Source organism: Gymnodraco acuticeps, unplaced genomic scaffold (genome assembly GCF_902827175.1).
Source record: "Gymnodraco acuticeps unplaced genomic scaffold, fGymAcu1.1, whole genome shotgun sequence".
Classification (NCBI taxonomy): domain Eukaryota; kingdom Metazoa; phylum Chordata; class Actinopteri; order Perciformes; family Bathydraconidae; genus Gymnodraco; species Gymnodraco acuticeps.
This window is the reverse complement of record NW_022990591.1, coordinates 190,633-202,201: the sequence shown is the minus strand read 5'-3', so window position 1 is coordinate 202,201 and position 11,569 is coordinate 190,633. Positions and strand designations below refer to the sequence as shown.

The window sequence follows — 11,569 nt, the reverse complement described above, 5'->3', positions numbered from 1 at the left end:
GACTCTTTAAAGTAGAGACACTACATACTGATATACACCTGAACATCAGCAGGAGAGGACTCTTTAAAGTAGAGACACTACATACTGATATACACCTGAACATCAGCAGGAGAGGACTCTTTAAAGTAGAGACACTACATACTGATATACACCTGAACATCAGCAGGAGAGGACTCTTTAAAGTAGAGACACTACATACTGATATTCAGCAGGAGAGGACTCTTTAAAGTAGAGACACTACATACTGATATACACCTGAACAGCAGCAGGAGAGGACTCTTTAAAGTAGATACACTACATACTGATATACACCTGAACATCAGCAGGAGAGGACTCTTTAAAGTAGAGACACTACATACTGACATACACCTGAACATCAGCAGGAGAGGACTCTTTAAAGTAGAGACACTACATACTGATATACACCTGAACATCAGCAGGAGAGGACTCTTTAAAGTAGAGACACTACACACTGATATACACCTGAACATCAGCAGGAGAGGACTCTTTAAAGTAGAGACACTACATACTGATATACACCTGGACATCAGCAGGAGAGGACTCTTTAAAGTAGAGACACTACATACTGATATACACCTGAACATCAGCAGGAGAGGACTCTTTAAAGTAGAGACACTACATACTGATATACACCTGAACATCAGCAGGAGAGGACTCTTTAAAGTAGAGACACTACATACTGACATACATCTGAACATCAGCAGGAGAGGACTCTTTAAAGTAGAGACACTACATACTGATATACACCTGAACATCAGCAGGAGAGGACTCTTTAAAGTAGAGACACTACATACTGATATACACCTGAACATCAGCAGGAGAGGACTCTTTAAAGTAGAGACACTACATACTGATATACACCTGAACATCAGCAGGAGAGGACTCTTTAAAGTAGAGACACTACATACTGATACACACCTGAACATCAGCAGGAGAGGACTCTTTAAAGTAGAGACACTACATACTGATATACACCTGAACATCAGCAGGAGAGGACTCTTTAAAGTAGAGACACTACATACTGATACACACCTGAACATCAGCAGGAGAGGACTCTTTAAAGTAGAGACACTACATACTGATATACACCTGAACATCAGCAGGAGAGGACTCTTTAAAGTAGAGACACTACATACTGATATACACCTGAACATCAGCAGGAGAGGACTCTTTAAAGTAGAGACACTACATACTGATATTCAGCAGGAGAGGACTCTTTAAAGTAGAGACACTACATACTGATATACACCTGAACAGCAGCAGGAGAGGACTCTTTAAAGTAGAGACACTACATACTGATATACACCTGAACATCAGCAGGAGAGGACTCTTTAAAGTAGAGACACTACATACTGACATACACCTGAACATCAGCAGGAGACGACTCTTTAAAGTAGAGACACTACATACTGATATACACCTGGACATCAGCAGGAGAGGACTCTTTAAAGTAGAGACACTACATACTGATATACACCTGAACATCAGCAGGAGAGGACTCTTTAAAGTAGAGACACTACATACTGATATACACCTGAACATCAGCAGGAGAGGACTCTTTAAAGTAGAGACACTACATACTGACATACACCTGAACATCAGCAGGAGAGGACTCTTTAAAGTAGAGACACTACATACTGATATACACCTGAACATCAGCAGGAGAGGACTCTTTAAAGTAGAGACACTACATACTGATATACACCTGAACATCAGCAGGAGAGGACTCTTTAAAGTAGAGACACTACATACTGATATACACCTGAACATCAGCAGGAGAGGACTCTTTAAAGTAGAGACATTACATACTGATATACACCTGAACATCAGCAGGAGAGGACTCTTTAAAGTAGAGACACTACATACTGATATACACCTGAACATCAGCAGGAGAGGACTCTTTAAAGTAGAGACACTACATACTGATATTCAGCAGGAGAGGACTCTTTAAAGTAGAGACACTACATACTGACATACACCTGAACATCAGCAGGAGAGGACTCTTTAAAGTAGAGACACTACATACTGATATACACCTGAACATCAGCAGGAGAGGACTCTTTAAAGTAGAGACACTACACACTGATATACACCTGAACATCAGCAGGAGAGGACTCTTTAAAGTAGAGACACTACATACTGATATACACCTGGACATCAGCAGGAGAGGACTCTTTAAAGTAGAGACACTACATACTGATATACACCTGAACATCAGCAGGAGAGGACTCTTTAAAGTAGAGACACTACATACTGATATACACCTGAACATCAGCAGGAGAGGACTCTTTAAAGTAGAGACACTACATACTGACATACACCTGAACATCAGCAGGAGAGGACTCTTTAAAGTAGAGACACTACATACTGATATACACCTGAACATCAGCAGGAGAGGACTCTTTAAAGTAGAGACACTACATACTGATATACACCTGAACATCAGCAGGAGAGGACTCTTTAAAGTAGAGACACTACATACTGATATACACCTGAACATCAGCAGGAGAGGACTCTTTAAAGTAGAGACATTACATACTGATATACACCTGAACATCAGCAGGAGAGGACTCTTTAAAGTAGAGACACTACATACTGATATACACCTGAACATCAGCAGGAGAGGACTCTTTAAAGCAGAGACACTACATACTGATATTCAGCAGGAGAGGACTCTTTAAAGTAGAGACACTACATACTGATATACACCTGAACAGCAGCAGGAGAGGACTCTTTAAAGTAGAGACACTACATACTGATATACACCTGAACATCAGCAGGAGAGGACTCTTTAAAGTAGAGACACTACATACTGACATACACCTGAACATCAGCAGGAGAGGACTCTTTAAAGTAGAGACACTACATACTGATATACACCTGAACATCAGCAGGAGAGGACTCTTTAAAGTAGAGACACTACATACTGATATACACCTGAACATCAGCAGGAGAGGACTCTTTAAAGTAGAGACACTACACACTGATATACACCTGAACATCAGCAGGAGAGGACTCTTTAAAGTAGAGACACTACATACTGATATACACCTGGACATCAGCAGGAGAGGACTCTTTAAAGTAGAGACACTACATACTGATATACACCTGAACATCAGCAGGAGAGGACTCTTTAAAGTAGAGACACTACATACTGATATACACCTGAACATCAGCAGGAGAGGACTCTTTAAAGTAGAGACACTACATACTGACATACACCTGAACATCAGCAGGAGAGGACTCTTTAAAGTAGAGACACTACATACTGATATACACCTGGACATCAGCAGGAGAGGACTCTTTAAAGTAGAGACACTACATACTGATATACACCTGAACATCAGCAGGAGAGGACTCTTTAAAGTAGAGACACTACATACTGATATACACCTGAACATCAGCAGGAGAGGACTCTTTAAAGTAGAGACACTACATACTGATATACACCTGAACATCAGCAGGAGAGGACTCTTTAAAGTAGAGACATTACATACTGATATACACCTGAACATCAGCAGGAGAGGACTCTTTAAAGTAGAGACACTACATACTGATATACACCTGAACATCAGCAAGAGAGGACTCTTTAAAGTAGAGACACTACATACTGATATACACCTGAACATCAGCAAGAGAGGACTCTTTAAAGGTTTTTTTCGAGAAAGTAGTGCCAAATTAAAGAAGTAACGATTTTGACAATCCATTATTTAATCACACCACAGTTCTCTAACGACATGAATACATACATGTTATCAGGCTAAAGCACATGTGTTGTTAGTTGTACATAAATCTCACAGAAGTCCCAGGGTTACTTCCTCACCATTTGTTATGGTTCTTAAAAGGCACTAGGCACTTGGTGGAGAACTAGAAAATCATTCACAGTTTGTTTTACTAATGTTGAGTCTATTTCCAAAACATAGCGTTTTTAACTCCGGCTGGATCAAAGATAGGGGTAACTTCAACCAAAGTACTTTGAAATGTAGAAAGAGAATGTATTTGTCACTGAATCATTAGCGGTGGTGGAAGAAGTAACCCACTACTGAAGTGAGAGGTCTAAAACAACACTGTCAAAATAATCTGTTCCAGGTACAAGTAATGCATTGTTAGTGTTAACGGCCAAATGTACCGACACACCCCTATTCCTAATCAAACAGAAAATGACTTAATGTTTATAGATGCTGATTAATTATCCCTTAATTGGCTAATTGATTAATTGACGAAGTCGTTCTTGTAAAATTGTTTGCTAGTTTAATTAATAACAAAATACCATATCTTATAAACCCTTATTTTTAGGCAAATCTTTGTAAAGCAACTGCAAAATGAATGAATGTACAGTAATACGTACAAGTACCTACATGTTGCACATTCAGTACAATACTTGAGTAAATGTACTTCGTCATACAATCATTAGGAGTACGTCCATTGGTCGAACCGGTATGAAGGCGAACTGCCGAGCGAGTCAAGGATCTTATCTTGACACCAATACAAATATGAGGCCAGATGTGTTTTTATATCCAACGCGACCCTAAAGAAAGTATACACGTTATTATTTCCCCTTCTCCTCTAGGCTCTTCTCTTTTTCAGCATCTCCATGTACCCGCCGAGAGACTTCTGGATGGAGTCTTTGGTGATGAAGTTGACAAAGTATTTAATGTCGGACTCTCTGTTGGACGTGAGCTTGTCGATGGTTTTCTTCCTCATCATGGATTTGGTGATCTGTCTGGCGTGGTCTGTGAAATGTGGAAATTAAGAGTTAGATCATCCTCAGATCAAGACATAATGACTAGTGTCTTGGTAGGGAATTACTACCTAATGCTAGTATTGCCAGAACTGAGTAGATGTTGTGAAAAAAAGCTATTTTGCAAATACGTGAGGCTTTTACTTTGAAAACCATGCCTCATCCTTAGCTTCTTGTAATTGTGTAATTACTTCCTGTGTCTTTTATTTTGAAAAACATGCCTCTTTCTTAGCTGCCTGTAAGGATCAGGTAACTCTTTAGGGCTTTTACTTTGAAAAAAATGCCTCTTTCTTAGCTCTCTGCGAGTAACTCTTTGGGGCTTTTACTTTGAAAGCCATGCCTCATCCTGAGCTTCCTGTAGTTGTGTCGTTACTTCCTGTGTCTTTTATTTTGAAAACATGTCTCTTTCACAAACTACCTGGAAAAATATAGTAACTAAAGGAAATTTATTTTGAAAAAAAGGCTCATCCCGAGAATCTTTTTAGGATTCAGTTACTCTATGGGGCTTTTATTTTGAAAAAAAGCCTCTCCCTTAGCTTCCTGTGTGTAAGGATAAAGTAGTGCATTTATTTTGAAATACAAGCCTAATTCTGAGCTACCTCTTCCAATAAAGTAACTCTGTGGAGCTTTTATTTTGAAATCATGCATCCTCTAGCTATGAGGAGAAAATACAATAAAATGAAAAGTTATCCAAGGAGCATATTGAATAAAATATGGTAATATAAAAAAGGTTAAGAGCTTAAAAGGTTAGAATAAAAAATAAATAAAATAAAGGACAGTGAAATGCGGTGTGGAACAGGAGGGTTTGAGGCTTTTCTTAAAAAGTGAGAGTGATGGTCCCTATGGTCTCTGGAAGCTGATTTAAATATCCCAACACACCTGGAATAGCCAGCCACCTGCTGATGGTCTGCGTTGCCGCGGCGATGACCTGGTCTTCAGGCTCCAGCTGGTCCACCAGTCCGATCTTCAGAGCATCAGCTGGTTTGTAGAGGAGTCCCAGCTGAAGGGCCATCTCTGTGGTCCGCTGGCCCACCGTGTTCTTCATGGTGTCCATAAACCTGCATACAACATCATCATCATCAGACAGTGTTTCTTAAAGTGGGGGCGCAGAGGCATGACAGGGGGGCGCGAGAGACCAGGAGAAAAACTTGTCATGACCGGCGGAAGTTACACTTAGAAACCTATGAGGGCGCTGTAGGACACAGGTGTGTAATGTGCATGTTGAGGATGGAAGGTCAATAGGGGGCGCTAGGAGGTGCTGCAGCTCCCCCCAGGATAGCCATAGCACCCCCAGGAATGTATGTCTTTTTTATTTTTTATGTGTGAAATTCATAATTTGCAAAATGATTGATTAGAAAATAATATGCTACAGTACAAGTACGTCTGGGTCTCTGTGTTTCATTCAAGCTGGGCTCTGTGTGTGTGTTTGGCACGAGCTATTTTGTGTGCGTGTGCGAGAGAGAGAGAGAGAGAGCGCACCGGTACCGGAGATTGTTGTTGTTAGCATCTGGTGCTAGCTAGCTACGCTAACGGATATAAGGAGCTTTTTCAACAACAAGCTGGAGGAGAGTCCTCTCCTGTCAGACTGAGAGACTCAGTGAACTAAAGGACTCTCAGTGTTATCTCAGTGGGTCTCAAACGTTTTGGTCACCATTAATGTATACAATTATTTCCGAGGCACACGTTTATATGATCATTATAGTTATAAAGAAATAAGAGAATAAATGAAAAACAGGTATGAAATACTATATGGCACTAAAACAAGAATAAAGTTTAAAAGGGGAGTGATTTGTAAAATATCCATAAAGAAAAAGTAAATCTGTTTACAGTTCTGTTTCATAGGTGTTGAGAGAGGTATCCATAGATCTCTCCATGTTGCGCTCAAAGTGCAGCAGATAGATGCTTTTAACTTCAATATAAATAAAAAAAAATCCTCCCGGGGGAGCTTGCCCCCGGACCGCCCTAGAGGAGGTGAGGACCCCCCTAGAGGAGGTGAGGACCCCCGTAGAGGAGGTGAGGACCGCCCTAGAGGAGGTGAGGACCGCCCTAGAGGAGGTGAGGACCCCCCTAGAGGAGGTGAGGACCGCCCTAGAGGAGGTGAGGACCCCCCTAGAGGAGGTGAGGACCTAGAGGAGGTGAGGTCCACTCCCCACTCATAGAAAACAGCACTTTACCCCCTGCCTATATGCCGTGAGCTGATTATGCAGCCTTCATTGTAACAGTCGCAGGTACACTGTGTGTGTGTGTGTGTGTGTGTGTGTGTGTGTGTGTGTGTGTGTGTGTGTGTGTGTGCTAGGGCTGAACGATTAATCGATTTTAAATCGAAATCGCGATTTGAAATGATGCGATTATCAAATCGCAAAGCCTGCGATTTTTTTTAACATCTTTTTTTTTTTTTACAATTTTTTCTTTTTACAATTTTTTGATTTTCTTCTTGTGTGTCAGTCCTCCGCACCAATCAGAAGCGCTGTGCTCCACATGTACCAGCCATTGTTAATCAATCAGAAGTAGCCCATGATAGAAGGTGATAGACAGATTGATCCAATCACCTGCCAAGTGCTTCTGAAAGTGCCTGCCCTTTCCAGATGGCTTCCAATGGAGCTTTAGATGGTTTCTGAGTCAGGTCAGTGATGCTCCATCACATGTTTCTATCACAGGGTGAATCTTAAACTGAAGCTCGACTTTAAAGCAACCCAACGGAAGTTTCATGTAAGTTTAGTTATTTCACTCGTAGCTCGGGCTGCGGGGGCGCTAGAGACGGGAGCACGTTGATACGACCTTCCTAGCCGGAGTTATGGTCGCATTTTACAATAAACTTCCGTTGGGGCGCTTCAAAAACAAATATCGCAATTCGAATCGCAATATCTGTCAGAAAAATCGCAATTGGATTTTTCCCCAAAATCGTGCAGCCCTATCGTGTGTGTGTGTGTGTGTGTGTGTGTGTGAGTGTGAGTGTGAGTGTGTGTGTGGGGAGTGTTGCAGTAGAACATTCCTCTGTAGCGCCCGGTGCATTAATGGGAAACCCTACATGTTTGAGCAACCTCTATGAAACGTCAAGCTACCCCACAGCACCCCCAAAATAAATCTCTGGCGCCGCCACTGAGCCTGCGACCCCGTTCTGAAGACATGTGCAGCCACACAGGTCATTGCAGCCACTCATGCTGTGATAGGACACACTTACCAAATATCAGCATTTTCTTTGCAAAGTGGCGTAGAAGTTATTGTTCTAGCAAAGGGATTTTATTATGTATTTCTTTTTTTGAGCACACAGACTTATGGAGCTCTGTTTTATTATCACTGTTCTAGCAAAGGAATGCTCACGTTCATATTGATGTATTTTAATAAATGTATGTTATTATAGTTTTCTTAAAATAGCTCTATCTGTGAACATGTTGGTTCAAGGTTTGTTTTGGTCACGTGTACAGAGCTACAGTGTAGTTATGACGATGAAAATCTGAGGTCCTGAGCTCCTCCAACAGAGAACACAATAACACAGATACAGAGAGAAAAAGTGAAATTGTGAAATTCCAACAATTGATAATTCCTCCTCACCAGAAAGGAGCCACGATGCCCAGCTGCGTCTCGTTGAGGCCGATGTTGTAACGAGGGTTATCCGCCATTATCCTGTAGTCACACGTCATGGCCATCAGACAGCCTCCGGCCGGGCTGGAGCCCTGAGAGACACATGTTCCTTTATTAAACTGATGATGATGTCAAGGTGGAGCCTCCTACCGTGGACGGAGAACGTGGAGGAAATGCATATAATGGAAGAAATGACATATCGACTGAGACGGCAAGAAACACAATATGAAGAGAAATGGGAGAAATGGTCAACGTTTAAGATTCAAACCAGCGACAAGGAATACTGACTGATTGAGAGGAACCGTTCTGACAAATGAGAACGTGACTAAACTGCATTTTTATTTTATATTATCTCTGTATTTGCATCTATAGTTGTATAGCTCGTGTCCTCACAGACACTAAAAGAGTGGATCACATCAGTCCGGTTCTGAAGTCTTTACACTGGCTTCCAGTCGGCCAAAGAATTGATTTTAAAGTACTATTGCTGAACGATCTCCTGCATAAATATGAACCATCCAGGAGTCTCAGGTCTTCTGGGACGGGTCTACTCTCTGCTACAAGAGTCAGAACTAAACATGGAGAAGCAGCATTTAGTTTGTATGCCCCGACCATCTGGAACAAACTGCCTGAATCCTGCAGGTCCGCTGCTAAATCAAGATGAAGAACGTATCTTTTTGACGCAGCATTTAGATGAGTTGTTCAAATTCACACTGCAGTTTTATCCATGTATTTTATACCTGTCGTGTTTATTTCATTATCTTTGCTTTTTAAAATGCCTGTCTTTAAATGCCTTTTATATTGTGCTTCCACTGTATTTGTTCTTAAATGTCTTTTATTTTATTTTGTAAAGGGTTGCCGTGTGCTGAAAGGTGCTGTGTAAATAGACTTGCCTTGCCTATTGCATTGTTTATTTTGTTTGGGTTGTCATGTACGTGCACAGCTGTTTTCTTATCTAATAAAATCTAAAGTTAGTGGGTTCTGTACCTACATTGATAGCAGCGATAGTGACCATGTTGGAGCCGTAGAGCTTCAGCCACATCTCCTGAACGGATCTCCAGAACGCTCCACAATGTTCCGGACTCTTCCCGTACATCTCCGTGATGTCCAGCCCGGCGGAGAACACCTTCGGCTGAGCCTGAAGTCACACACTCAGGGTCAATTATCATTGTAAACTGTATGAGGGCTTTTATTTTGAAAAACATGTATATTACTGAGCTTCTTGTAAGGATACAGTTACTCTATGGGGCTTTTATTATGAAAAACATGCTTCTTAGTGAGCTCCCAGTAAGGATATAGTAAGTCTATGGGGCTTTTATTTTGAAAAACTAGCATCTTCCTGAGCTTCCTGAAAGGAAAAAGCTTCTCTATGGGGGCTTTATTTTGAAAAACATGCCTCTTGCATTGACTCCTGCTAGGTTACAACTACTCTAAGGGGCTTTTATTTTGAAAAAACATGCCTGATCCCAATTCCTGCTTGGATAAAGCTTCTCTATGGGGCTTTAATTTTTGAAAAATGTGCCTCTTCCGTATATTCCTGCTAGGATACAGCTACTCCATGGGGCTTTTATTTTGAAAAACATGTCTCATACTCAGCTTCTTGTAGGTATACGGTTACTCTTCTATGGGGCTTTTATTTTGAAAAGAATAAGCCTCATCCTGACTCCTGCTAGGATACAGCTACTCTATAGGCTTTTATTTTGAAAGAAAAGAAGCGTGTAAGTATCATTAATGTTTGTTTGACACAGAGATTATTTTCTGCAATAATCCAAAGTCTATAGACAGTATGTTTCCCACTGTACCGAGGTGATGATGAGGCCTCGGCAGCTCTTATCCATCTCCAGCTTCTCCACACTGATGCACAGCTCGGTGAGGAAGTCTAAACTGAGGCTGTTGACCGGAGGACTCTGCATGTGCATCACAGCCACACCTGCGCACACACACGCAAATAAAATACAGGGAATATGTAACGGCAGATTAGGATCCTCAAAAGATGCCTTTTTTTATTTTACCCTGACACACACGATATATTAAAAAGTTTACCTGTGCTCTGGTCGAACTCCACTCTGATCTTCGGAGGCGTGGAGTAGTTTCTCTGCTGAGGGACGAGGAGAGGAGACATTCTGATATCACTGCTGCAGGAGGACCGCTGGGAGAGGAGACCTAACACACACACACACACACACACACACACACACACACACACACACACACACACACACACACACACACACACACACACACACACACACACACACACACACACACACACACACACACACACACACACACACACACACACACACACACACACACACACACACACACACACACACACACACACACACACACACACACACACACACACACACACACACACACACACACACACACACACACACACACACACGTTAGAGTTAACAGAGATCCAAAAACAATAATATATAAAAATAACGCCAATAGGAAAAGGTAGAAGTAGTATATGTTATAGAGTCTGGAGAATAGTGTCCTTAGGCTGACTCTTCTCTGCAGCTCCACAAAGTATCAGATATCTTACCGAACATTGCTTTATATGACACTAGTCCATATTGCGATGTATCCTCAATACATTATAACCTAACGGTCAAATGAAGGATAAAGTCGTAGTGAGATGTGACCTTTGTCCCAGTTGGAGCTAACAGCTAACAGCAGGAGTCATGTTAGATATTCAGTAACTGTTATATGTTCAGACACTTACCCGTCAGTCCGCTCCTGCTCCTTAACGCAGCTCTTAAAGCCATGTTGTTTTTACTTTATGGGTTAAATAAATAAGAAGCTTCTTAAACTTCCTCCAGTCTGCAGCTCCGAGCCTCTGCTTCTTCTTCTGATGAGTGTTTTGCAGCAGCTGGAGAGCATTAGTGCCCTCTGCTGCGGAGGAGGACATAAGACATGTTGGCTATTACAACTGTAATATAATAATATAAATAAATACAGGTACAAATATAATTAAATAATAAAAATGTTTATGCAATATTCTCGTCACGCAAAGCAACAGCCTAGAACAACCTCAACCTATACAAGTAACCTCGTAAGCCATTCTACTGATGCTGGACAGGTTTTCAGTGGGCGCACAATAAACGGCAACAAACACATTCATGTAAATAAACAGCCAGATAATGGATCAACGCTCTCTGTCTAATATGTTCGCTAGCTGATAGTGTTGTTGCATAGCAACCACCTCGCACTGTT

At 41.5% G+C, this 11,569-nt stretch overlaps 1 protein-coding gene across 1 annotated transcript; it reads right to left on the bottom strand.

The window, feature by feature from the left end:
- Nucleotides 1-3,714: 3,714 nt before the first annotated feature.
- Nucleotides 3,715-11,233, bottom strand: eci1 (enoyl-CoA delta isomerase 1). Its single transcript, XM_034228797.1, has 7 exons — nucleotides 11,079-11,233; nucleotides 10,385-10,504; nucleotides 10,144-10,271; nucleotides 9,333-9,479; nucleotides 8,315-8,436; nucleotides 5,642-5,820; nucleotides 3,715-4,754 (listed from the first exon to the last, which is right to left on the bottom strand). Exons 1-7 carry the CDS (start codon nucleotides 11,119-11,121, stop codon nucleotides 4,588-4,590), a joined length of 906 nt encoding a protein of 301 aa, XP_034084688.1. The 5' UTR covers nucleotides 11,122-11,233; the 3' UTR covers nucleotides 3,715-4,587.
- Nucleotides 11,234-11,569: the final 336 nt, after the last annotated feature.

Coding starts and splice junctions, on each gene's coding strand:
- eci1 (XM_034228797.1), bottom strand. CDS start 11,121: ATGGCTTTAAGAGCTGCGTTAAGGAGCAGGAGCGGACTGACGG. Junction 9,480..10,143: donor GAGGCCTCATCATCACCTCG/GTACAGTGGGAA, acceptor GTGTGACTTCAG/GCTCAGCCGAAGGTGTTCTC. Junction 8,437..9,332: donor TCACTATCGCTGCTATCAAT/GTAGGTACAGAA, acceptor TGTGTCTCTCAG/GGCTCCAGCCCGGCCGGAGG.